Genomic DNA, 25670 nt, shown 5'->3' on the forward strand with positions numbered 1-25670 from the left:
ATGACAGTCATCTGAAAACCTTTTATGTAGTTGTAGTCACTGTTAACATTTTGGTAAACATCCTTATTTATACCTGGACATTTATTCATATGTAGCGTATGAACTTGTTTTAAATAAATCGTGGCTACAGAAGAGGCTATAAGTTTAAACCTATTTGGTTCACATGACTGCAATCTTAAAGCTCATAAGAAAAAACAGAACTTTCTCAGTACCGTTATTTGCCTTCTTTCCCAGAATTTGCCTCCTTTCTTCCCTTGTTCCCAGGCCACCTCCTCAATATGCATCTCTGTCACTGTGGAGAAAGATGTCAATCCTGACACATTTTTCCTCTGTAATGCTCACTGCCACCTAGGGACTCTGGGGGCGCTTCCTGCATCCCTTCAGATCAGCCTCTGCCAGATCCTCTTTCCAGCTCATGTGGCTGTTGTCTTAACTCTGTGATAGTGTCTTTCATTACGCTGAAGTTGTAGATTTTCGTGTTGCTTTATTTTTCATCTTTTTTTTTTTTTTAATGGCTTCCAGCTTTTAAAAGGGTCTATTCCACTGTAGGATTCTAAAAATATTTCCTTGTATTTTCTAAAAATATCTATGATTTTGTTTTTCGCATTTATTTTAAGACTTGTTTGCATTTTGGTTTTGCAAACAGAATGAAGCGGAGCTCCAGGCTTTCGTTTTTTTCAGATGGATAGCCAAGTGTTTGTGCCTCATGTTTTGCATGGTCCTAACTGTCCTCACTGGCTGAGATGCGGCCCTTTTTTTCCTTCTCATCTGTTGATCTGTTGGGCTACCTTGTATTATTTCCAGAGTTTTAATTAGTATAAGTTTATATATATATATTTTTGTTTGTTTTTTTAGGGCTGTACCCACGGCATATGGAGGTTCCCGGGCTGGGGTCAAATTGGAGCTTTAGCTCCCAGCCTACACCACAGCCATAGCAACATCAGCTCTGAGCTGAGTCTGCGACCTACATCACAGCTCACGGCGACACCAGTTCCTTAACCCACCGAGCGAGGCCGGGGATCAAACCCGCAACCTCATGGTTACTAGTCAGATTCGTTTCTATTGTGCCACAGCAGGAACTCCTGCAAACATTTCTTGACTCTTCTTCCATATTTTCTCTTCCTATGCCTCAATCTTTTTTTTTTTTTTTGCTTTTTAGGGCTGCACTTGCGGCGCATGGAGGTTCCCAGGCTAGGGGTTGAATTAGAGCTGTTGCTGCCAGTCTATACCACAGCCACAGCAACGCAGGATCCGAGCAGCATCTGCGACTTACACCACAGCTCACAGCAGTGCCAGATCCTTAACCTACTGAGCGAGGCCAGGGATTGAACCTGCATCCTCATGGATGCTAGTCAGATTCGTTAACCGCTGAGCCACCACAGAAACTCCCTGTGCCTCAAACTGACTGTTGTTTTTTTTTTCTTCTGGCTCCGCCCATGGCATGCAGGAAGTTCCTGGGCCAGGGTTCGAACCCACGCCACATGAGTGACCCAAGCCACCGCAGTGACAGTGTGGGATCCTAAACCCACTGAGCGACTGGGGAATTCCATGTTTTCTTTTTAAAAACCTTTTAGGCATTTTGATTAGAATTATGCTGAATTTATAGATTTCTTTGAAAAGTTGCACCAGAGTTCCTAACTGTCCTGCTCTCCTGCCTCCTTTATGAGGGAAGAGCCTGAAACAGACTTCAGGGCAGCGGGCGTTGGGAGGGAGACTGAGGCGAGGAGAGCAGGTTGGAGAGCTGTGGGGGTGGCCTGGATCTTGGGGAACAGGGGTGAGCAGGGAGTCAGGCATGGCTCTGCGGATGGGGGGCCCTGATGTCTCCTCTCTCTCAGAGAGAAGCTAGTGAAGACGCTGGTGGAGCTGCTAACCAACGAGGTGGGAGAGAAGATGGTGGTGGTGCTGGCCCTGCGCCTTCTTTACCTGCTCATGACCAAACACGAGTGGCGCCCACTCTTTGCCAGGGAGGGTGGCATCTATGCTGTGCTCGTTTGCATGCAAGAATACAAGACCTCCGTCTTGGTGCAGCAAGCAGGGCTGGCGGTGAGTGCACTGGGCCTGGTGATAGCATGTGGGGTGCGGGTTGGGGGCAGGTGGGGGCCCTGCCGGTCTGAAGAGGTTCTCTGGTGATTCAGGCGAGGAGGCTTTGGGATGGAAAGTGCAGGCGGATAGGAGAGTTCCAGCTGGATGGTCCTGGAGATTGAACACCTGTCTGGAGGAAGGGAGAAGGGTGTTTTTAGGAATGACTCCCAGGTTTAGAAGTGAGCAGCCAGAGTTCCTGTCGTGGCTCAGTGGAAACAAATCCAACTAGCATCGGATGTGCACATGCTGTGCGTGTGGCCCTAAAAGACCAAAAAAAAAAAAAAAAAAAAGTCAGCAGCAGGGTGGAGGAGGTGGTCATTTGCAAAGTGGGAGAACGCTAGAGAAGAAAGAGGTATGGGGGGATGTTCAGGTTGAATTTTCAGGTATGTTGAATTTCGCATAGCTTTTTGGTTACAACGAGGGTGTCTGGTTTTGCTTTTTTTTTTAAATGTTGCACCCTCGGCATATGGAAGTGCCCAGGCTAGGGGTTGAATCGGAGCTGCAGCTGCCAGCCTATACCACAGTCACAGCAAAGTGGGATCCAAGCTGTGACTGTGACCTACACCACAGCTCACAGCAGCGCTGGATCCTTAACCCACTGGGTGAGGCCAGGGATTGAACCCGTATCCTCACGGATGCTAGTCAGATTCGTTACTGCTGAGCCACAGCAGGAACTCCTGGGTGTCTGATTTTCTCGATGCGACAGAGTATTTTGTAATGCTTTGATCTGAGTGGTACTGGTACACAGTACTCCCTCACCAGGCATGGGTAAAGCACAGCCAGCATCACCGTTGCCTTGCCTCCCTGGGCCCAGAGAATGGGGCCAGGAGGCCCTGGTTCAGGGAGAAAGAATTGGCTTCCTGAGTGTTCCAGACACAAGCACTGCTGGGAGGTCTGGGGGGTGTGTTCTCTACAACCTGAGGGTCCCAAAAGGGACAGATAGGCAGTCCTGAGAGTGGATTCCAGCAGTGTGACAGCCCGGAGCATAGGTCCCCTTAGGGCAGGCTGGCCCAGGGAGAGGCCGGGAGGCTCTTTCCTTATCTGGGGCCAGCTAGATGCTGCTCCTCCCAAGAGCAGCCAGGCACTCCTCCACTAGGCCGTGTCCACTCCATCCCCTGATCCTTTCCAATTGCACGACCAAAATGCCACATTTGCCTCTGTATTCAAACTCTTGCCCTATAACAGAATCGCATCATTTTGCTTATAATTCAAGGTCTGCACAGTTCAGCTAGTCGGGAGAGAGTGGGGTGGCCAAAGGGAGAGTGTCTCATGACAAGGTAGCATTTTCTAGACGGGTCCAGCCCTCATAAGAAGGGGTATCCTGAGAATTATTTCTAATTTACTCCATCCCTAGAAGGTTTCTCCTCAGGCGTCAACCCTTTCACCAGCCAAGACGGGCTCCCCCTGACAGTCATGTTCATCATGATCTCAGCTGCTCCCTGGTTCTAGCAACAAGTTCGCGTTTCCTATCATAATTCCCGCCCCTCTGCCTGTGAGTCCACCCCAGCCACCTTATCCAGGCGGGCTGGGCCCTGGCTTTGGAGGCCAGGGGGAGTGTTGGCACGTTGGAGGAAACGGAAGCTGGGGGAACGGGGAGGGAGTGCAGCATGTGAGGAGGGGGAGGATGAGAACCTTCTGTGTTTAAGGACCAGGCAGGGGAACTCCAGAGAGGGGGGCCAGCCAGGAGAACAGGAAGTTATGGGGCTCAAGGGAAGGGAAGTTTTGCAAAGGGAGGAATGGTCAAGTGAGAAGGAAGACAACTTCAAGGAAAGCCTTGCAGACAAGTAGAGGCTCTGAAAGGGCTCCATCCTGAGAGGAAGGTGGGGGGCAGCACGCCCCCTGCGCTGGGCAAGCCTCGGCGCTGGCAGAGAGAAGTTGCAGGCTCACACTGCCAGGGAGCCTAGGTTTTTGGGTTGGCTTTCTTTACGGCTGCACCTGCAGCATAGGGAAGTTCCCAGCTTAGGGGTCGAATCAGAGCTATAGTTGTCGGCCTACACCACAGCCACAGCAGTGCCCAGTCAGAGCCACAGCTGTGACCTCTATACCACAGCTCATAGCAATGCTGGATCCTTAACCCACTGAGAGAGGCCAGGGCTCGAACCCTCATCCTCATGGATACTAGTTGGGTTCTTAACCTGCTGAGCCACAATGGGAACTCCTCTTTTGTTTTTTATTTGTTAGCATTTGATGTCCTATCACTGCCTGTCTCATTTCCATCTCCTACTTGACCTACTTGCAAACAGTTCAACTGTCCCTAAGTTTGAGGGCTTAGAATGACGCCCAGTTTTCCCCAGCCTCCACATGGTGGCTCTGCCAACTCCTAACTCTGCTTCCACATCCCCCTGGCAGGCCCTGAAGATGCTGGCCGTTGCCAGCTCCTCGGAGATCCCCACTTTCGTTACCGGCCGAGATTCTATCCACCCTTTGTTTGACGCCCAGATGACCAGGGAGATCTTCGCCAGCATCGACTCAGCCACCCGCCCGGGCTCTGAGAGCCTGCTCCTCACTGTCCCTGCAGCAGTGATCCTGATGCTGAACACAGAGGGGTCAGGACCTCACTGTCCAAACTCCTGCTAAGTCCCATGCCCCACTGCTCCCCTGTCCCGGTCTTATGCATTGCGTGGAAATTCCACTCAAGTTGTTGCCTCTGGATGCAGCGCTGGTGGCCCTCTCCCACTGTGCTGTCATTTGAAGAGAGGTGTTGGGCTTGAGGGTAGAGAGATGCTGTGGAGATCAAAGACACCTGCCCTTCCTTCCTGGCACTGGGGGGAGTGACCTGAGGTTGAGAGTCAGGTGTCTGGCCTCAGGGGGACCCGTGACGCCCCTCCCTCCCCAGTTGCAGGGCTCCTCCCCTCCCTACTGGCTCCTGCTTCCATTGCGTTCAGGTGCTCAACTTCTTCCCGGGTCACCTCCCTGCTCCCAGGTGCTCCTCAGCAGTGAGAAACGGCCTGCTCCTGCTCAACCTGCTTTTGTGCAACCACTACACGCTGGGAGACCAGATCATAACCCGCGAGCTCAGAGACACCTTGTTTAGGCACTCGGGAATAGCGCCGGGGACAGAACCCATGCCCACCACGCGCACCATCCTCATGATGCTTCTCAATCGCTACTCGGAGCCGCCGGGCAGCCCCGAGCACGCAGGTACCGGGGCTGGTTGTCCTAAGGAGTCGGCCCTGCCCCCGGCCAGGAGGGCTGAGGTTTATACCCGGGTACCTTGCTAGAAAGACACTGTGAACGCCCAGGAAATGAGTGAGGGTTTTGGTGCTCAGGTAAGGTCTTTGGCAGGGCTTCCTGACCAAGGGGTGAGAGGGACTGGAGACTGGCTATAAGGAAATGCCTTCTCATAGGAGGGCCCCATCCGTCCGGGCTGGGTTCGGTCCACTCTTACTGGACACGGGAGGGTGGGTTGAAACCACTTCTAGAGAGGCCTTCTTTAGGGGGATGGTAATGTACAGAAAGTTTGTAACTAGAATGTGGACTGTTGATGCCCCGGGAAAGAGACCCTTTGTATTCAACAAACAAGTGAAACCCGGAAGGCTGGGGGAAGGTGGAAATTGGCACCATGTGTCTTTCAGTCTGTGCTCTGAAGCCACCACACGAGTAGTGCAGGGCTGTGACCATAATATGAGTCGTGGGATAACATAGCTCATCACATTTAATAATAAAACATAGTTCGTTGCATGACTGTGGGAGATTAAAACTGTGATGTATTTAACTTGACAGCGTTTGCCATACTAGACTTTTCTGTCCGTGTAGCTAGGTATGTGTTTGGGGCCAGAAAAGAAAATCCCCCCAGTTGAGCAGATGCCACAGACGTCCTCGCAAAGGGAGGAGAATGGGGGGTGGTTTTCTGCATCTGCCCGTTTCTCAGTTTGGATGACTCTCCATATGTATTCTTCCTCCCATGTGTCTGCGCAGCCTCACTGGAGTCCCCTGGTGCCCGGGGCCAGGATGGGTCCCCTGAGCTGCTGATCCGGTCCCTGGTGGGGGGCCCATCTGCAGAGCTCCTCCTGGACTTGGAGCGTGTGCTGTGCCGCGAGGGGGGCCCCGGGGGCGCCGTGAGGCCCCTTCTCAAGCGCCTCCAGCAGGAGAGCCAGCCCTTCCTCCTATTTCTGCGGACTCTGGACGCTCCTGGGCCCAACAAAACTCTGCTGCTGACGGCGCTGAGGTGAGGGGCCCGCTCGGGGCCCCGGTGCATGGGGGGGCAAGGGCAGCAGGCAGACTGCAGGACCTCACTTGTTTCCCGCCCTCACCAGGGTCATGACCCGGCTGCTGGATCACCCGGAGGCAGTGGTCCTCCCCTGGCACGAGGTCTTGGAGCCCTGCCTCAACTGTCTGAGTGGCCCTAGCAGTGACTCTGAGGTACTGACGTCCTGGCAAGGGTGGGGGAGGGCAAGGCAGCGTCTGGGCACCAGCTACCTTGTGAGGCTCTGGAGGGCACTGCACAGCCTTCTGGGTGGGGCCGGACGCTGGGAGGGGTGTGTGGGAAGAAGGCCAACGTCATCTAAGAGTCTCCAGACTCTTCTGACTGTACCTGAATTTTGGATTGAGGGTTTAGGAGAAGCGCACTGTCCTTGCTCTCTGCCCTCGGGATTTGTGCCTTGTGGGGCGAGGCTCAGGGACCAAGGTTGGGTCTTGAGATAGCTTGGCCCTGACAGGAAGAAGCCAGGGAAGCTGTGCCCAAGCATGCCCCCTGCCAGCTCACTCGGGAGTCCCGACTCCCCAGTACTCTGTGCCAGCCTGTCTCTGGTACTCTGCTTTCAAGTTCTTTGAATCTCGGCCCCACATCCCCATTTCTAACCACCTCCGCCCTCCCGCCCCACCGCCCCAGCCTGTATGTGGCCCGCCTTTGTCTCCTTACGTTAATCTCTGCGGCCAGATCGTTCAGGAGCTGCTCTGCTTCCTGTACCGCCTGGCCTCGATGCACAAGGACTATGCCGTGGTGCTCTGCTGCCTGGGAGCCAAAGAGGCCCTCGCCAAAGTCCTGGACAAGCACTCGGCTGAGCTGCTGCTGGCCTGCGAGCTCCGGGACCTGGTGACAGAGTGTGAGAAACATGCCCAGTTGTACAGCAACCTCACCTCCAGCATCCTGGCTGGCTGCATTCAGGTGAGGAGGCTCCGGGCTCAGAGCTGAGGGAGAAGTACGCCCGGAGCCGGGGAAGGGCTTCCATGTGTGGCCTGTTGCTGTCCCTGTTTGGCACCAGTGGTGGCACATCTAGGGCGCTTGTTCCCCAACCTTACCCTGCGTGGTTCTGTTCTGCCACATTTGGGGAGGAAAGGGGTTGAGTGCTCTGTCGCCCCTGGATTCCTTCTCTGTGTGTGTTTCCATGTCGCTGCCCCGCCTGCACCCCTTCTCTCCGACTCCCTGCTGCAGATGGTGCTGGGCCAGATTGAAGACCACAGACGCACCCACCGCCCCATCAACATCCCCTTCTTTGATGTGTTCCTCAGGCACCTCTGCCAAGGTTCGTGCCCCCATTGCCCTCTTCTGCTACCACCGCAGCCTCTCCTCTCGCCTCCCTTCCTGCTCCCCAGGCCTTTCCTTTTCCTCTCTCAACTAACCAGGCTTCCCGCTGGCCCGTAGGCTCCAGTGTGGAGGTGAAGGAGGACAAGTGCTGGGAGAAGGTGGAGGTGTCCTCCAACCCGCACCGGGCAGGCAAGCTGACCGACCGAAACCCCAAGACCTACTGGGAATCCAACGGCAGCACTGGCTCCCACCACATCACCTTGCATATGCACCGCGGTGTTCTTGTTAGGTGGGAGTGCGCCGTGTTCACGTGTGTGTGTGTGTGTGCGCGTGCGTGCGTGTGTGTGCCCACCAATGCGCCGTGTTCACGTGTGTGTGCGCGCGCGTGCGTGTGCCCGATGCCCACTCTGGAGCCTTCTGCTCTGACCCCATACACACAGCCTGCCTCAGCCCCTCCAAATGGCTGTAAGCAGAGGAGGTCCCATCGTCCAGGCTGGGTTCACTCCACTCTCATTGGACACGGGAGGGTGGGTCGAAGCCACTTCTAGAGAGGCTTTTCTCCTTTCTTCCTTTCTTTCTTTTTTTTTTTTTTTTTGGCTTTTTGCCTTTTCTAGGGCCACTCCCACAGCATATGGAGGTTCCCAGGCTAGGGGTCCAATGGGAGCTGTAGCCGCCAGCCTCTGCCAGAGCCATAGCAATGCGGGTTTCGAGTCTCGTCTGCGACCTACACCACAGCTCACGGCAATGCCAGATCCTTAACCCACTGAGCAAGGCCAGGGGTTGAACCCGAAACCTCCTGGTTCCTAGTCAGATTCATTAGCCACTGAGCCAGGATGGGAACTCCTAGAGAGGCTTTCTTTAGGGGAGTGGTCACGAACAGAAATTTTGTAACCAGAATGTGAAATATTGACGTCCTGCGGAAGAGACCTGTTAAGTTTAACAGGCAAGTGAAACCCGGAAGGCTGGGGGGAGATGGAAATTGGCACCATGTGTCTTTCAGTCTGTGCTCTGAAGCTACCACACGAGTAGTGCAGGGCTGTGACCATAATATGAGTTGTGGGATAACATAGCTCATCACATTTAATAATAAAACATAGTTCGTTGCATGACTGTGAGAGATTAAAACTGTGATGTATTTAACCTGACAGCGTTTGCCATACTAGACTTTTCTGTCCATGTAGCTTCTGGAAGGGGGGCCGGCTGAGGGGTCAGGGGAGGCTTCTGGAAGGGGGTCTGACTGAGAGGGGAGGCTTCTGGAAGGGGGGCTGGCTGAGGGGTCAGGGGAGGCTTCTGGAAGGGGGGCTGGCTGAGGGGTCAGGGGAGGCTTCTGGAAGGGGGGCTGGCTGAGAGGGGAGGCTTCTGGAAGGAGGGCCAGCTGAGGGGTCAGGGGAGGCTTCTGGAAGGGGGTCTGACTGAGAGTTCAGGGGAGGCTTCTGGAACAGAGGCTGTGACTGGGTTAAGGTTAGAGTAGAAACTAGATAAAGAGAGGGCAGAGGGACAGCACATGCACAAGATGGAAGCAAGAAACAGTGAGGTACTGGGAAAAAGGTTAAGTAATTGGGTTTGACTGTAATGAAGGGTGTGTGGAGGGAAGTGGCAGGAGATGGAGCCAGAAATGTAGGCAGAGCCGGTTACAAAGAGTTTTGGGAGCTGACAGTTTGAGCTTTGTTTGTTTGTTTTTGCCATGCCTATGCTGTGCCATAAGTTGCCTGGCCAGGGATCCAACCCGAGCCACAGCATCGTGATGATGCCAAATCCTTAACCGCTAGGCCACCAGGGAACTCCAAATTTGAGCTTTATTCTGAAAGTTAGGGAACCACTGAAGGATTTGAACAGGAGAAGAGACAAATGTCGATTTTTTAATCTAGAGGACTCTGGCAATTATGCAAGTTTGGGTTTCAGGCCAGGAGAGAATTGGAGGTTTATTCAGTGACGAATGTTGGGCCAGGCAGAGGGAGGAGAATGGGTAGCGAGAAGGCCAGGGACTGGGAGGTCTGAAGAGGTGGCGTCTGCAGGCCATTGACTGGTCGAGGGAAGCCCCGGGGGAGGAGGCGCAGCGCCTTGAGTGCTGGTGGAGCCGTTTCCTTTCCCAGGAGGGGAAATAGGAAGAGGAGCAGGTCCCTGTGGACGGACGTCCGTGCCTGCGGGCGTGTTGAGTCGAGGCACCTGTGGGCCTGGTGTGGAAATGTCTGCTGGACACGGGCAGGAGAGCTCAGGAGAGCTGTCTGGGGTAGAGATGTGGGTTTGGAGTCACGAGGGCGTTAATATTCGGCTGAAACCATGGGTGTAAACGGAGTCACCGTGGGGGAGGATAAGGGGAGCAGAGGGCCTGTGAACACTGCCGCTCAGGCAGGGGCAGGGTCTGAGGAGGAAGCGCTGGGCTGAAGTTGTTTTGAACCAAGACCAGCGCCCTGGTTGTGACCGATTCTTTTTTCCTCTCCCAGGCAGCTGACTCTGCTGGTGGCCAGTGAAGACTCAAGTTACATGCCAGCCAGGGTGGTGGTGTTTGGGGGTGACAGCGCCAGTTGCATCAGCACGGAGCTCAACACGGTGGGGGACCCTGTGCCCCCCTTCACCTTATCCTCCATCCTTCTGTTGGCCCTGGGGCTTTATCAGAAGGACCGAGTCCCCGGGGAGCTCCCCAGTCCCTTCCTTCCGTGCAGGCATCGCCTTATGAGCAGTGAGAGTGGAAATAGGGCAGTGGAGCAGCGAAGACCCAGGGGTGCGGGGCGGGAGGAGTGAAGGGCACGCACCGTCACAGACTTGGTCGCCATCCACAGTCCTTCCAGCTCCGCCTTTGGAAGTGACAGCTCTCCCCCTTCCCTGCTGCCAGGTCAACGTGATGCCCTCTGCCAGCCGGGTGGTCCTCCTGGAGAACCTGAACCGCTTCTGGCCTGTCATCCAGATCCGCATAAAGCGCTGCCAACAGGTGGGGCCAGGGGAGAGGCTGGGGGCTGGGGACCAGGAGGAAGCAGAGGGTCTCCAGAGCGACTGGGTTCTCTGGCATTCGAGGGCCAGGCTCCGGCAGGGTTCTTCCTCGGTTGGCTTGTGGATGGCCCAGGAGCCTGCTGAGTTCCAGAAACATGGGATTGTCTTCGGGAACCTGAGGGTACGAGGCGTGTGCATGTTGCAGGGTGGCATCGACACCCGGGTTCGGGGCGTGGAGGTCCTGGGCCCCAAGCCCACTTTCTGGCCGCTATTCCGAGAGCAGCTGTGTCGCCGGACGTGTCTCTTCTACACAATTCGGGCGCAAGCCTGGAGCCGGGACATTGCAGAGGACCGCAGGCGTCTCCTCCAGCTCTGTCCCAGGTGGGCTGAGGACAGGACACTGCCCAGGAGATTGCGCTTCCGGGGGGCGGGGGTCCGAGAGGTAAAGCAGCTGGACCGGGAAAGAGCGCGGGTGAGAAGTGTGTGCTGACAGGGGACCGAGCGCACGTTGACAGCACCCGAGTGGTGGCCTCAGGAGAGTCCTCAGTCACTTGACCAGACATGCTTTGTTCCTAGACTGAACAGGGTTTTGCGGCATGAGCAGAACTTTGCCGATCGCTTCCTCCCTGACGACGAGGCCGCCCAAGCCCTGGGCAAGAGCTGCTGGGAGGCCCTGGTCAGCCCCCTGGTGCAGAACGTCACCTCCCCTGGTAACCGCCCCGCCTCCGGACCCACTAACCCGCTCCTTGTGATTATTCAGGGGTGACCTGAGCTAATGCTCTTGGTTCTCTTGGTTCCTGTCTTTATCCCTGAAGGCCTGTCACCTCAGTGTTCCTCTCCTTCTGCCCCAGGGACTGCTCCCTGAGACTCTGGTATTTGAACTCCCCCTCCAGTCCCCATCCTCAGCCCTTTCCCCTGGCCCCAGACTCCAGCCGAAGCAAACCTTGGTGAGGGGGGGACCAGGGCCCTCCTGCCCCCAAAGCCTTTCTGTACAGTCGCTCCTTCTCTATCCTCCTCCTGGGCCGTTCGGTTCGGTCCCCATCGCCCGTGGAGACCTGTCCCTGAGGGGTCTTCTTGTAGATGCAGAAGGTGTGAGCTCCCTGGGGTGGCTGCTGGATCAGTACTTAGAACAGAGGGAGAGCTCGCGGAACCCCCTGAGTCGAGCAGCATCCTTTGCCTCTCGCGTCCGTCGCCTTTGCCACTTGCTAGTGCACGTGGAGCCTCCGCCTGGGCCTTCTCCCGAGCCGTCCACTCGGCCCCGTGAGTCCCAGTCCTGGCCGGTTGAGCTAAGAATCCGGGTGGTCGCGGGATCTGGCTCCTCTCTCTCCTGCATTGTAGTCTTCCTTACGCTTTGTGGTGGGGCTTCCCGGGGGTCAGGACCCCGGGACTCCCCGGGGGCTGAGACAAAACCCCTTCCTTTGCCCTCGGTCTCCGCAGTCAGCAGGAACAGTAAGGGTCGGGACCGGAGCCCCGGGCCTTCACCAGTTCTTCCGAGCAGCAGCCTGAGGAACATCACCCAGTGCTGGCTGAGTGTGGTGCAGGAGCAGGTGGGTGGTGGCGGCAGAGATCGGGGTGAGCGGGGGCAGCCAGGCTGCCCCTTTGATGTGGTTTCCCCTTTCTCTCAGGTCAGCAGGTTCCTGGCTGCAGCCTGGAGGGCCCCTGACTTCGTGCCCCGATACTGTGACCTCTACGAGCGCTTGCAGAGAGCGGGCTCGGAGCTCTTTGGGCCCCGGGCGGCCTTCACCCTGGCCTTGCGCAGCGGCTTCTCTGGCGCCTTGCTGCAGCAGTCCTTCCTCACGGCTGCTCACGTGAGTGCTGGGGCCACCCACCCCCTGGGCCCTTCCTGCTCTGCCCTTCCGCCCCCACCTACCCCCAGCCTCCCGCTTCACTCCTCTCCACGGTTCACCGTTGCCTTTTCCATCTCCCCCAGATGAGCGAGCAGTTTGCCAGGCACATTGACCAGCAGATCCAGGGTGGGCTGATCGGCGGAGCCCCTGGAGTGGAAATGCTGGGGCGGCTTCAGCGGCACCTGGAGCCCATCATGGTCCTCTCTGGCCTGGAGCTGGCCACGACCTTTGAGCATTTCTACCAGTGAGTGTGGGTGTGGCGAGGCAGGCGTGGGAGGCCTGGAGTCTGGAGAGGGGGAGGAGTTGAGTCTTAGAGGGAAGGCGAGGGAGGAGCAGTGGGGAGGAGAGGGTAAGATGAAGAGATGCTCACGGTGCTGGTGGGAAGGGCGAGGTGAGTGGCCCAGGCAGGCTACAGCAAAGGGACCTACATTCTGGAGGGGGAGGCCGTGCCATGCCGAACGCCCGCACTGAGGCTTGGCCTGGGCTCTGCGCGCCGTAGGCACTACATGGCGGACCGTCTCCTGAGCCTGGGCTCGAGCTGGCTGGAGGGGGCCGTGCTGGAGCAGATTGGCCTCTGTTTCCCCAACCGCCTCCCCCAGCAGATGCTGCGGAGCCTGAGCACCTCGGAGGAGCTGCAGCGCCAGTTCCACCTCTTCCAGCTTCAGCAGCTGGACAAGCTGCTCTTGGAGCAGGAGGATGAGGGGGAACAGGGCCTGGAAGAGGAGGAGGTAAGAGCGAGGGAAAGAGTGGGAGAACAGGCGAGCAGGAGAAAACTGGACCAAGAAGGGAGCCCAAGAGCCCTTGAAATCCTTCTGTCTCTCAGGACCAAGAGGAGGAAAAGGAGGCTGAGAAAGAACTATTTATCGAAGATCCGAGTCCAACAGTTTCTATAATGGTCCTGTCACCACGCTGCTGGCCGGTCTCCCCACTCTGCTACCTGTACCATCCCAGAAAGTGCCTTCCCACAGAATTCTGTGATGCCCTTGACCGCTTCTCCAATTTCTACAGCCAGAGTGAGGAAATAGGGACAGGCACTTGGAGATTGGGGTGAGGTTTGGGGTGGCATCTCAGAGAGGAAGAGGAGAGGACCTTTGGACAGGAATGTGTAGATAGGAAGAAAAATGGTCTCTAGAGAGTACTGTCTCCTAGGAAAGAGTGGAAGGGTGTAGGTCAGGTCAGCGTTAATTTCTCTGCTCTCATTTTTTTCCACTTTATATGCATTTATCCTATTTTTTGTTTGTTTTCTAACTTCAAGTTGCATGCTTACTTTTCAGTTCTTTCAGACATCTTTTCAAATAAAAGTATTTAAGGCTATTCATTTCCCTCTCAACATTGCTTTAGCTGCATTCTCTAAGTTTTGTGTTTTTAGATTTTTTTTTCCTTGAGGTATAGTATTCAGTAAAATGTACAAATCTTAAATATGGCTTAATGAATTTTCTATCCATGTGCCATCCTGTAACTACCCCCAGATCAAGGTGCAGAATACTTCCAGCACCCCAGAAAGCTTTCTCCTTCGTGTCCCCTTTCTAGTCAGTATTTTCTTCCAAGAGAAATTATTTTTTTTCCTTTATCACCATAGATTTTTGCCTGTAATCGAGCATCATGTAAATGGAATCACAGAGTGTGTATTCTTCTGTGTCTGATCTCTTTCACTCAACATGATGTCTGTGGGAGTTATCCAGGCTGTCAGTTGTATCATCACTTTGTTCTTTTGCGTTGCTGAATCGTATTCCACTGCATGAATATATTTACTTTTTCTGCTGTTGCTGGACATTTGGGATATTGCATAAGTGTATTGTTTTGTTCTAAGAATTTTCTATTTTTAACTTTGCCATACTCTTTTGTAATTTCCATTGTTATTTCTCTGATTTTTTTTTAGTTTTTTGGAAGTATATTTCTTTCTTTCTGTCTATCTATCTATCTATCTATCTATCTATCTATCTATCTATCTATCTATATATCTATCTTATCTATCTATCTATCTATCTATCATCTATCTTTTTAGGGCTGTACCCACAGCATATGGAGCTTCCCAGGCTAGGGGTTGAATCAGGGTCTAATTGGAGCTGAAACTGTCAGCCTACACCATAGCCACAGCAACCCCAGATCTGAGCCGAGTCCGTGATCTACACTACAGCTCACGACAACACTGGATCCTTAACCCACTGATTGAACCCAGGGATTGAACCTGCATGTTCATGGATGCTAGTCAGATTTGTTTCCGCTGAGCCATGATGGGAACTGCCTGAAGTATATTTTTAAATTTCCAAACTTTTTTTTTTTTTTTTTTTTTTTTTTAATTCAGTCTCTTTAGGGCCGCACCTATGGCATATGGATGTTCCTAGGCTGGGGGTGGAATTGGAGTTGCAGCTGCTGGCCTATACCACAGCCACAGCAACACAGGATCCGAGCCGTGTCTCGAACGTACACCTCAGCTTTGGTGATGCCAGATCCTTAGCCCACTGATTGAGGCCAGGGATCGAATCCTTATCCTCATAGATCCTGGTTGGGTTTGTTACTGCTGAGCCATGATGGAGACTCCCCCAGTTTTGTTTGTTTATTTTTGCTTAGTTATCTTTTTGGTTTAGATTTTAACCTTCATTTCATTGTGGCCAAAGAACATGATTTCTGTGATTCTGAATCTTTGCAGTGCATTGAGACTTCCTTTGTGGTCTAGGAGATGGTCAGATTGTATAAGTGTTCTGTGTGTGATTAAGAAGAATGTGGGAGTTCCCGTCGTGGCACAGTGGTTAACAAATCTGACTAGGAACCATGAGGTTGCGGGTTTGGTCCCTGCCCTTGCTCAGTGGGTTAACGATCCGGCGTTGCCGTGAGCTGTGGTGTAGGTTGCAGACGCGGCTCGGATCCCGCGTTGCTGTGGCTCTGGCGTAGGCTGGCGGCTACAGCTCCGATTCAACCCCTAGCCTGGGAACCTCCATATGCCGCGGGAGCGGCCCAAGAAATAGCAACAACAACAACAACAAAAAAAAAAAAAAAAAAAAAGAAGAATGTGTATTCTTCAGCTGCTGGATATAGGATTCTATATATTCCACTAAATTGACCTTGATCATTGTGGTGTTCAGATCTGTAACCTTACTCATTTGTGTCTGCCTGATCTATTACTCAGAGAGGTGTGCCAAAACCTACCATTATAACAGTGAATTTTTAAACCTCTAATCTTGTCAGTTTTGCTTTTTTATTTTTTGACTACGTTATCAGATACAAGTTTAAAGTCATTTAACAGTGCTATTCAATAGCACTTTCTCCAGTGATAGCAAAGTTCTTTACTGTTGACAGCCGTCATGTCTGCTGAGTGCTTGAAATGTAACTAGGGTAACTGAGGAGCTCAGTATTTAATTTTATGTATTTTAACCAGTTTAAAGTTAAATAGCTAAATACGGCTGGTGGCTGCCATAATGGCCTATGCAAGTTTAAAATCTTTGTGGTCAGTTAAGCCTTACTATTATGAAATACCGTCTTTCTTTCTAGTAAAGTTTTTTTTCTCCTAAAGTCTATTTTTATCTGGTATTAATAGTATATGGGCTTTCTTTACCTTTTTGGGGGGGAGGGTGTGCCCAAGGCATACAGAAGTTCCCAGGCCAGGGATTGAACCTGAGCCATAGCAGTGACCTGAGCCACCAAGTCCTTAGCTGCTAGGCCACCAGGGAACTCCCTTACCTTTTTTTTTTTTTTATTGATCATTCTGTTAGGTCTCTTATTGTGGTAAAACATGAATAGCATAAAATTTGCCATGTCAACCATTTTAAATGTAAAATTCAGTTATCCTTTTAGTTAAAAATGTTTTTATTTGGAAATAATTTCAAATTTACAGAAAAATTATAATAATACAGAGAATACTTATATACTCTTTATCCAAGTTTACCTTTTATTAAATTTTGCTCCATTTGCTTTTATCATTTGCTTTTTGTATACATATACATATGTATATGTGTGGATGTATGTGTGTTTGTATACTTTTTTTTCCTGAACCATTGCATATATGCTTGCCCTCGGGCTCTAAATACTTTAATATAAATTTCCTAAGAATAAAGTATTCTCTTATAAAAACATAGTACATTTATTACTTAAAAAAATTTGACATTCAGGAGTTCCCATCATGGTGTACCGGAAATGAATCCAACTAGGAACCATGAGGTTGCGGGTTCGATCCCTGGCCTTGCGCAGTGGGTTGAGGATCTGGCGTTGCCGTGAGTTGTGGTGTAGGTCGCAGACGCGGCTCAGACCTGGGGTTGCTGTGTCTCTGGCGTAGGCCAGCAGCTACATCTCCCATTAGACCCCTAGCCTGGGAACGTCCATATGCTGCAGTTGCAGCCCTAAAAAGACAAAAGACATACACACAGAAAAATTCACATTCATATAATCCTTTTAAATGTACTTTCCATATTCAAATTTTGTCAATTAACTCCATAATTTTTTTTTTTTAAGTTAGGATAGGATCCAGTCCAGCAGCACCTGTTATGTTTAGTTGTCCTGTCTTTCCTTTAGTCTGGAACAATTCCTTGACCTTTCTTTTGTCTTTTATGACATTGACATTTTGGGAGAATATGGTCCTTTAACATTTCCCAAGTAGTTCCTCATTTTAAGTTTGTACATCTCCTCATGATTAGACTGAATTTATGCCGTCCTTGCTGAAATACTAAGTGATACTGCACGTTTCTCAAGAGTATTACATCTGGAAGCCAATGATAATGATTACTATCTGCCCCTCATTTGTGATGTTAATTTTGAAATGGTTAGGTTATTTGATTTCTCCACTGTATAGTTAGTATTTTTTCCCTTGCTACTATTAATAAGCAATCTATTGGCAATATATTTAATTAATTAATTTATTTTTGTCTTTTTGCCATTTCTAGGGCCGCTCCCTTGGCATATGGAGTTTCCCAGGCTAGGGGTCTAATCGGAGCTGTAGCCACCGGCCTTCGCCAGAGCCACAGCAACGCGAGATTCGAGCGGCATCTTCGACCTGCACCACAGCTCATGGCAACGCCGGATCTTTAACCCACTGAGCAAGGCCAGGGATCGACCCTGCAACCTCATGGTTCCTAGTCGGATTCATTAACCACAGCTTGGCAATATATTTTAAAACATGCCACTATTTTACTCTCATCAGAATTTCTCCACTTTTAACTTTGCTGTACTCTTATATTTTAGGCATTTTTTTTTTCTTTGCTTTTTTTAGGGCTATACCTGTGGCATATGGAAGTTGCCAGGGTTGAATCAGAGCTACAGTCTGCAGCTGCCAGCCTACACTACAGCCACAGCAACTCGGGATCTGAGCCACTCTGTGACCTATACCACAGCTCCTGGCAGAGGGGCAGATAGTAATCATATGCTTCCAGATGTAATACTCTGAGAGCTGTGCAATATCACTTAGTATTCTAGCCAGGAATGCATAAATTCAATCTAACCATGAGGAAATGTGCAAACCTAACAGCAAAGCCAGATCTGAGCAGTGTCTGTGACCACAGCTCATGGCGACGCTGGATCCTTGATCCACCGAGCAAGGCCAGGTATCGAACCCACATCCTCATGGATACTAGTCGGGTTCCTAAGCCACTGAGCCACAGTGGGAACTCCAGGCATGTGTCTTGTAAACACCTAGAATTTGTGTTTTTATTTTTACCTTTTGTCTTTTTAGGGCTGCACCCGCAGCACGTGGAGGTTCCCAGGCTAGGAGTCTAATTGGAGCTGTTGCTGCTGGCCCTACACCACAGCCACAGCAAAGCCAGATCCGAGCCGCATCTGTGACCTATACCACAGCTCTCAGCAACACCAGATCTTTAACCCACTGAGCGAGGCCAGGGATCAAACTCACAATTTCATGGTTCCGCTGCACGATGACAGGAACTCCTAGAATTTGTTTTTTAATCAATCTAATAATTCCCCTCTGACTGCTGCTTTTTTTTTTGTTTGTTTGTTTTGGCCACCCTGCAGCTTATAGAGTTCCTGTGCCAGGGATCAGACCAGAGCCACTGTTGTGACCTATGCTGCAGTTGCAGCAATGCCAGATCCTATAACACTAAATTTATTACTTTAAAAAATGCTGGGTGGAGGATTGAACCTGTGTCCTGGTGCTGCAGACCCTCCACTAGTCCTCTTGAGTCACAGCAGGAACTCCACACTCCCCTTTTTAAAAAACCATTGTTTTAAACTGAAAGTTAATGTAGAGTATTGTGGTAATATTCCATTGTATATATATACCACATCTTTATCCATTCATCTGTTGATGGACACTTAGGTTGTTTTCTTGTCTTGGCCATCGTGAATAGTGTTGCTATGAATGTAGGGCGCATGTGTCTTTTCAAATTATAGTTCTGTCTGAATATATGCACAGCAGTGTGCTTATATAGACAATCTTAGCTCTAACTTCCATCTTCTTTGTTACAAGTTCAGTATTTATTTTTTATTTATGTTTTTGCTTTTTAGGGCCACACCTGTGACATATGGAGGTTCCCAGGCTAGGGGTCTAATCGGAGCTACAGCTGCTGGCCTACAGCCACATCAATGCCAGATCTGAACCTCGTCTGCGACCTATACCACAGCTCATGGCAGTGCCAGATCCTTAACCCACTGAGTGAGGCCAGGGATTGAACCTGCAACCTTGTTCAACCTTGTTACTAGTCGGATTCCTTTCCTCTGTGTCACAATGGGAACTCCCTGTTCAGTATTTTAGAATTATCTTTTATTATCTCCCAACTAGTTGTTATTATCTTATTTAGTTTGGATTTGCCATCATTGCTTTAATAACCGTTCCTTTTGTATTTTAATCCTTCTTTCTGAGTTCAATTTTATTCCTAAAGTACATATGTTAGAAGTTTCTTCATTGATGGACTATTGTTGGAAAACTTTTATCAGTTTTTATTTCAGAAATGGATTATTCTCACCCTCATTTAAAAAGTTTTCTTATGAAAATAAATTTAGACACACAAAAGTAGACAGATAAACTCCAATATACCTACGTATATTAGTTAATGGCCAGTCTTGCCTCATCTGTCCCCACCCACTTTCCCCAGCCCTCAAGTTGAAAAGGTAAGGACTTTTTTTTTTAAGTAAGGGCGCTAAAATTGTCAAACTTACAGAAATTAATAACTGTTCTTAATATTGTCAGATACAGAGTCAGTATTCATAGTTCCCTAATTGCCTTGAGCTTTTAAAGTTAGGGTTTTTTTGCCTCAAGTTTCCAGACAAAGCCCACTCATTGCATTTGATGAGTTCTCTCTCCTCTCCCTTCCCTCTTGGATTGTTTGCAGAGGAAATGAGGTGGTTTGCCAAATAGAGCTGTGCATATAGCTTTGTCCACAGGCTGGACTTGGCTGATTGCATCTGCGTGGTGTCCTCTAGCCCGGTCCTCTGTCTCCTTTTTTCCTGAAGACGGATATTTAGATGTAGGAACTCACTGAGATTCAGGGTTGGTTTCTCCTGCAGGAACACTCCGTAGGTGGTATCCCGTACTTCCACCAGGGGGCTCTCTGTCTCTGTGATGTTCAGGGGGATCTGTGGATTTCAGTATTTGTGAAATCTATACATGATGCATAGTTTCCCATCAGCTCTTCACTAGGCACATCCATGAGTGAGGTATTTTTGTCACTCCCTCTCCATGTGTCAGCTGGAACACCTTCTCTATAAAGGAAAACTTCCTCTTCTCAACTTTTTAACTTTTTAGGGCCACCCCTGCAGCATATGGAACTTCCCTGGCTAAGGGTCAAATCAGAGCTACAGCTGCGGGTCTACACCACAGCCACAGCGATGCCAGATCCGAGCCGCATCTGTGACCTACAGCATAGCTCATGGCAACACCGGATCCTTAACCTACTGAGCGAGGCCAGGGATGGAACCTGCATCCTCGTGGATCCTAGTTGGGATCGTTAACCGCGGAGCCATGAAGGGAACTCCCCTCTCCTCAACCTTTTAATTATGCTGAAGTACTGTTAATTCAAAAATGGCTTGATTCTTTTCTCCTCCCCCTTATTTTTAATCGTTGGTTCTCTAGCTTCCTCAAAAGATGACCAGTGAGTTTGTTTTTAGTATTTCATCATGAACCCATGGCTGTTAAAATATTTTATGTGTTTCAGTCCATCACAGGCATTATTTTCTTGAGAATGTGGTCCCACCTTTGGCCAGAGAGCACCTTTTAGGCTGGTCCTTTTTGATGCCATCTCCCTTTGACTGCATCCTTATTTCTAGTCTGAGCAAATGTCCCAGGCTCGCAGGAGGAGGAGACTCAGCCAAGTGGGTCTTAAATAAAATGTCATCTCCTCGGGAGCCAAACCCAGCTCTCCCCTCTGGTGTTTCTTCTGTGGAGCCTTCTGGGCTCGGCACAGGGTGGGCTCCTGGGTCCATGTGCAGACACAGGAGGCTGAGCGCTGAATGCTGGCCGAGGCATGTCTGTGTCTGTGAATGTGGGGCCCTGCTCCCCGCAGAGAGTAGCAAAGCTTGGTGCGTGGCACCCCCGCCTCAACCCTGGCTCCTTGTGTCCCTACTCTGCCTCCACCTATTTTCTTCCACACTTTCCCAGGTCAGAACCATCCCGTCCTGGATGTGGGGCCACATCGGCGACTGCAGTGGACGTGGCTGGGCCGGGCTGAGCTGCAGTTTGGGGACCAGACGCTGCATGTGTCCACTGTACAGATGTGGCTGCTATTGAATTTCAATCAGACAGAGGTGCCTCAGCTCCTCCCACTGTCTCCTCCCCCTTGTCTGTCTCTGTTCCTCCTTCCATCAGCCCTCTTACTTCCTTTTCCCGGGACTGTCTACTCCTCACTGGCCCTGTTTCTCCTGACCAGGAGGTGTCGGTAGAGGTCTTGCTGAAGAAGTCTGACCTCAGCCCAGAGCTGCTGCTGCAGGCACTTCTGCCCCTCACCACGGACAGCGGCCCTTTGACCCTGCAGGGGGCTCAGGATTTTCCTCACGGGGGTAGGTCCCAAGGGGGTGGGGCTCTCTAGGTGGGGGCAGTGAGGGAATGAACAGGGTCCCCTTCGCCCCCACCCATCTGGCCCTTCCCCTCCTTGGACCCTGACCGGGAGTGGGTTCCAGGTGTGGTGCGGCTCCGTGAGCCTGGGCTCCAGGCCCAGGGGGAGCCCCTGTGGCTGCTCCCGGCCCAGATGTACCTGAATGTGGAGAAGGATGAGGGCCGGACCCTGGAGCAGAAGAGGAACCTCCTGAGCTGTCTTCTTGTCCGTATCCTCAAAGCCCACGGGGAAAAGGGCCTCCACATTGACCAGCTGGTTTGCCTGGTAGGCAGAGGGGGGCTGTGATGGAAGGGGAGGGGGTGTCATGCTTGGGGTTGGGGGCTGGAACCGGCGGTCGTCACCGGGACGGTAAATGCTCTCAGTACGATGGTTTCCGTCTGGGTTTTCTATTCCTGAAGGTAGAGACCCAACATGAGTACTGACCGGGTGCCAGGCCCTGTTCTAAGAGTTTACACAATGAAGTCATTTAATCTGCGTAAAATCCTATGAAATAGTGGCATTATTATTATCATCTTCATTATTATCCCTATTTGACAGATAAGAAAAATGAGCTGTGAGAGAGTTGGTAACTAATCCGTGGTCACACAGCTAGTCAGTGGCAGAGCCGGGCCTTGAACTGAGGCAGGGCTGTTTCCTCTCCTCCCGGGCAGGTGCTGGAGGCCTGGCGCAAGGGTCCCAATCCCCCTGGCAGCCTGGGCCGCGCTGTGGCCGGCGGCGTGGCCTGTAGCAGCTCGGATGTTCTCTCCTGCATCCTGCACCTCCTGGGCCAGGGCTACGTGGAGCGGCGGGATGACCGGCCCCAGGTCCTGATGTATGCCGCTCCAGAGCCTGCGGGGCCCTGCCGGGGTCAGGCAGAGGTCCCCTTCTCTGGCAGCCAGACCTGCGTGGAGAGCTCCAAGCCTAGGTAGCCACCCCTAGCCCTGTCCCCCTGCTGCAGGGCTCCCCAGGACAGACGGCACTGCAGTGACCCGGGAGGGCTCGCACACCAAAGCCAGGCTCCCAGTGGAAAAACACTTCATTTCTTTCTCTAGCCCCGTTTTCCCTTTCCCTGCTATTGCCCCCACTTTGCTGGTCCTCATCCCTGCCCCTCAATGCCATCACCCCTTTCTTTGCTTCTTTCCTCATCAGGGGCCTTGCTGTCCCCATCTTCCTAAAGCCAGCCCTCAGACAAGGGACTCAGTCACAGAAGCTCCTTTCTGGGTGTCGTTCATTCTGGGCAAAATGGAAATACTATGCAGCTTGTACTGAGTGTGACAGTGCACTCTGCTCAGTCTGACATCCAGACTCGAGTTACCAAGAGGTCAGGTCTGTGGAGGAGTTGGCCATAGGGTGCCCCCAGGTTGCTGCCTCCCTAGTGCTTTCTCCGTCAGTTCCTGTTCACCAGTTGTTAAGACTCTATTTTTATGCCTGCTGTTTGCACTGTGTGTAAAGTGAGCTCTCTAGAGTAATCTCTCTCAAACGTCCACGTTCACACACGTTTCAAATTCAGTAGTGCTCCCTGTGACATGTCTGCTGATGGTCCACTGACCACACTTTGAGGAGTAAGGCTTTTGGCTGTTTCTCAGCAGGCGTGCTGGTGGCATTATGGTGGGACCGACCGCAGGATTGTCCCATACATCGCAGGTCACTAGCATCCTGACCTGGGCCCATTTGGTGCCTGTGGTACCCCTAGTCACTGTGACAGCCACCCCAACCCCCACCCCCACGAGTGCTTCCACGGAGGCTGTGCTCTGATGGGTTGGTGGATGGTTGTCCTGAGGCTGACTGAGCAAGTGCGGGCGGGGGTGCACAAGTGGGGACCAGGGGCCAGGGTGGGGCTCGGCTAGCAGGTGGATAAGCAGGGCAGGCAGACTGACCCTAACCCTCTGTCCCAAGCCCGGAAGCTGTGGCTGCCTTGGCATCCCTACAGCTGCCTGCAGGCCGCACCATGAGCCCCCAGGAGGTGGAAGGGCTGATGGAGCAGACCGTGCGGCAGGTGCAGGAGACGCTGAACCTGGACCCCGATGTGGCTCAGCACCTTCTGGCTCATTCCCACTGGGGTGCCGAACAGCTGCTGCAGAACTACAGCGACAACCCGGAGCCGCTGCTGCTGGCAGCTGGGCTGTGCGTCCCCCAGGCCCAGCCCGCCCCCGCACGCCCCGACCACTGCCCTGTCTGCGTCAGCCCCCTGGAGCCTGAGGACGACTTGCCGGCCCTCTGCTGCAGGCACTACTGCTGTAAGGTAAGGCCCTGCCAGCTGCCCTCCCGCCCTTGGCTCTCCCCGTGACACAGTTCCCTGGGGACCTCTGGGCTCCAGCCCCAGCACTGCCATTTCCCATCCTAGGTGATGTTGGATGAGTCACTCAGTCCTTCTTAAAAACTGGTTTTGTTATTGGTTAGTGATACCACCTGACTTGACTCTGAAGGGTGGTTGTTAGGATCTGGCGGTGTGTGTCAGTTGTTCTCAAACTTTGCTGTATATTCTAAACTCTGGGAGCTTTAAAAAATCCTGATGCTCTGGGAGTTCCCTAATAGCCCAGCAAGTTAAGGACCTGACATCATTATGGCTGTGGCTTCAGTTTGATTCCTGGCTGGGGAACTTCTGTATGCCTCAGGTGTGGCCAAAAGAAAAAGTCCAGCCTGCCTGTCGTAGCTCAGCAGGTTAAGAATCAGAGATGGTCTCCATGAGGATGCAGGTTCAATCCCTGACCTTGCTCAGTGGGTTAAGGATCTGGCATTGCCACAAGCTATGGCATAGGTGGCAGATGTGGCTGGGATCTGGCATGGCTGTAGCTGTGGTGTAGGCCAGCAGCTGCAACTCTCATTTGACCACTAGCCTGGGAACCTTCATAAGCCATGGGTGCAGCCCTAAAAAAAACCAAAACCCTGCTGCTCAAGCTGTCACCTACACAGTTTTCTCTTTTGCCACATCTGTAGCTTGTGGAGTTCCTGGCCCAGGGATTGAACTCAAGCCACAGCAGCGACCCAAGGGATTCTTAACTTGCTGTGCCTCAAGGGAACTCCATGCCTCAGACCAATTAAATCAGAATCTCTGGACATGAAACTCGGGCATCTGGAGTTTTAAAAACTCCTCAGGTGATTCCAGTGTTCAGCCAAATTTGAGAAGTACAGCTGGCTGGCTGGCTGGACAATACACATACAGAATATGCATAGTGGCACTTTATAAACGAGATGTGTCATCCACCTGGGGAATGTCTGGTCATCGCCATTCAAGGCTATTTATTCCAGAACACCACTTCTTCTATCATACATGCCATCATTTAATATAAAAATAAAAAGGAATGGTTTAAACCAGAGAATAGCACAAAAGCAGAGGGAGGTCTGAGAAGCTGAGGCAGAGGCGGCTGCACTGGGGTGTGAGTGGCGCTCAGAGGCAGGAGGCCATGTGCCCAGTGCCTCGTCTTCCTGCCTTACAGCTCGGAAGCGGTGCCAAGCCCAAGCCCAACCCCATCCGCTTAGCAGGACGCGTGCCCCGTTGCCCCGAATCCTAGCCGCCTCTCCCAGCAGTGCGCCCCAGTGGTGGGTGACCTGGCCCGTGGGCGTTTGCATGCGCGTGTGCCTGTACTTCTGTCTGCTTCCCTTCCCTCTGCTCGGCTTCAGGTTACTCTTCTCACATAGTTTGCCTTTGCTCCCTTTTTCCAGGTTCTTAATTTTTTCCAAGTTCACATTCTTGGGCAGCTAATCCTTGCCATGGGCTTACTGTGAGGGAGGGGGAAGCCCAGCACGAAGTGACCTGAGAGCTAGTGACAGCCGCAGCAGCAAACGTGCATGGGGACGCCCTCTGGGCCACTGTGCTGTTTTTACATGCATCACGCTGCTTAATTCCCATAACAGGTCTGTGCGGTGGGTCCTTTAACTTCCCTGCTTCACAGACGGCAGCGGGAGGCCCTCAGAGGAGAGGCCGTTTGGTCAGGAGTCAGAATTTGGCAGTTTTACCCCAGAGCTCTCCCTCTGCTCTTACAAGTGCAGGGAAGAAAATACGAGGTGCCCGAGGTTAGGAGTGGGGTGAGGGGTTTGGTTCCTCAGGGACTTTGGACCTGGAAGGCCAGTGTCAGGAGGTGACGTCTGGGAGTTAGAGTGTGGCAGACAGAGGGGGACGGTAAGTGCAAAGAAGCTGAGCTGGAGGCTAGAGCCCGGGGAAGTGGTGGGACAGTGGAAGGGGAGGCGGGCAGGGGCCTTTCCCGGAAGCCCTGGGGTTTAAGCCAGGCTGTGATGTGATCTGATTCCCATTTTTGAAAAGATCACTTTGGGTAGAGAAAAGGCTTGGGTGGAACAAGAGTGGACATGGGGATACCAGTTCGGAGACTGTTGCACAAAGAGGCAAAAGGTGGTGCGGTTGGGCCTGGGGACGGCAAA

The 25670-nt window shown here is 52.0% G+C and overlaps 1 protein-coding gene and 1 long non-coding RNA gene across 17 annotated transcripts in view; both read left to right on the forward strand.

Annotated features, from left to right (window-relative positions):
• Positions 1-25670, forward strand: part of LOC146401553 (uncharacterized) — an 838561-nt gene that overhangs the window by 281555 nt on the left and 531336 nt on the right. The gene's annotated exons all lie outside the window — the stretch shown is intronic.
• Positions 1-25670, forward strand: part of CUL9 (cullin 9) — a 39774-nt gene that overhangs the window by 8994 nt on the left and 5110 nt on the right. For 7 of the 16 annotated variants that reach the window (XM_013977952.3, XM_084968147.1, XM_084968146.1 and 4 more), the window contains 23 exons: positions 1836-2043; positions 4432-4628; positions 5006-5223; positions 6001-6250; positions 6339-6444; positions 6962-7189; positions 7457-7547; positions 7667-7838; positions 9994-10099; positions 10383-10478; positions 10683-10858; positions 11054-11187; positions 11558-11737; positions 11915-12024; positions 12103-12285; positions 12408-12568; positions 12824-13052; positions 13148-13337; positions 20861-21006; positions 21129-21258; positions 21379-21578; positions 21965-22218; positions 23190-23535. In XM_013977952.3, the coding sequence (XP_013833406.2) occupies positions 1836-2043; positions 4432-4628; positions 5006-5223; positions 6001-6250; positions 6339-6444; positions 6962-7189; positions 7457-7547; positions 7667-7838; positions 9994-10099; positions 10383-10478; positions 10683-10858; positions 11054-11187; positions 11558-11737; positions 11915-12024; positions 12103-12285; positions 12408-12568; positions 12824-13052; positions 13148-13337; positions 20861-21006; positions 21129-21258; positions 21379-21578; positions 21965-22218; positions 23190-23535 (4111 nt within the window). Of the gene's footprint in view, positions 1-1835; positions 2044-4431; positions 4629-5005; positions 5224-6000; positions 6251-6338; positions 6445-6961; positions 7190-7456; positions 7548-7666; positions 7839-9993; positions 10100-10382; positions 10479-10682; positions 10859-11053; positions 11188-11292; positions 11350-11557; positions 11738-11914; positions 12025-12102; positions 12286-12407; positions 12569-12823; positions 13053-13147; positions 13639-20860; positions 21007-21128; positions 21259-21378; positions 21579-21964; positions 22219-23189; positions 23536-25670 lie in introns of those variants that run through there. The other 9 variants (XR_014810152.1, XR_014810151.1, XR_014810159.1 and 6 more) reach the window with 8 other exon arrangements.

Source organism: Sus scrofa, chromosome 7, assembly GCF_054392235.1.
Source record: "Sus scrofa isolate SSC_HxYL_T2T_F1_AM1 chromosome 7, Sscrofa_HxYL_maternal_Yorkshire_Landrace_v2.0, whole genome shotgun sequence".
In the NCBI taxonomy this organism is placed as follows: Eukaryota; Metazoa; Chordata; class Mammalia; order Artiodactyla; family Suidae; genus Sus; species Sus scrofa.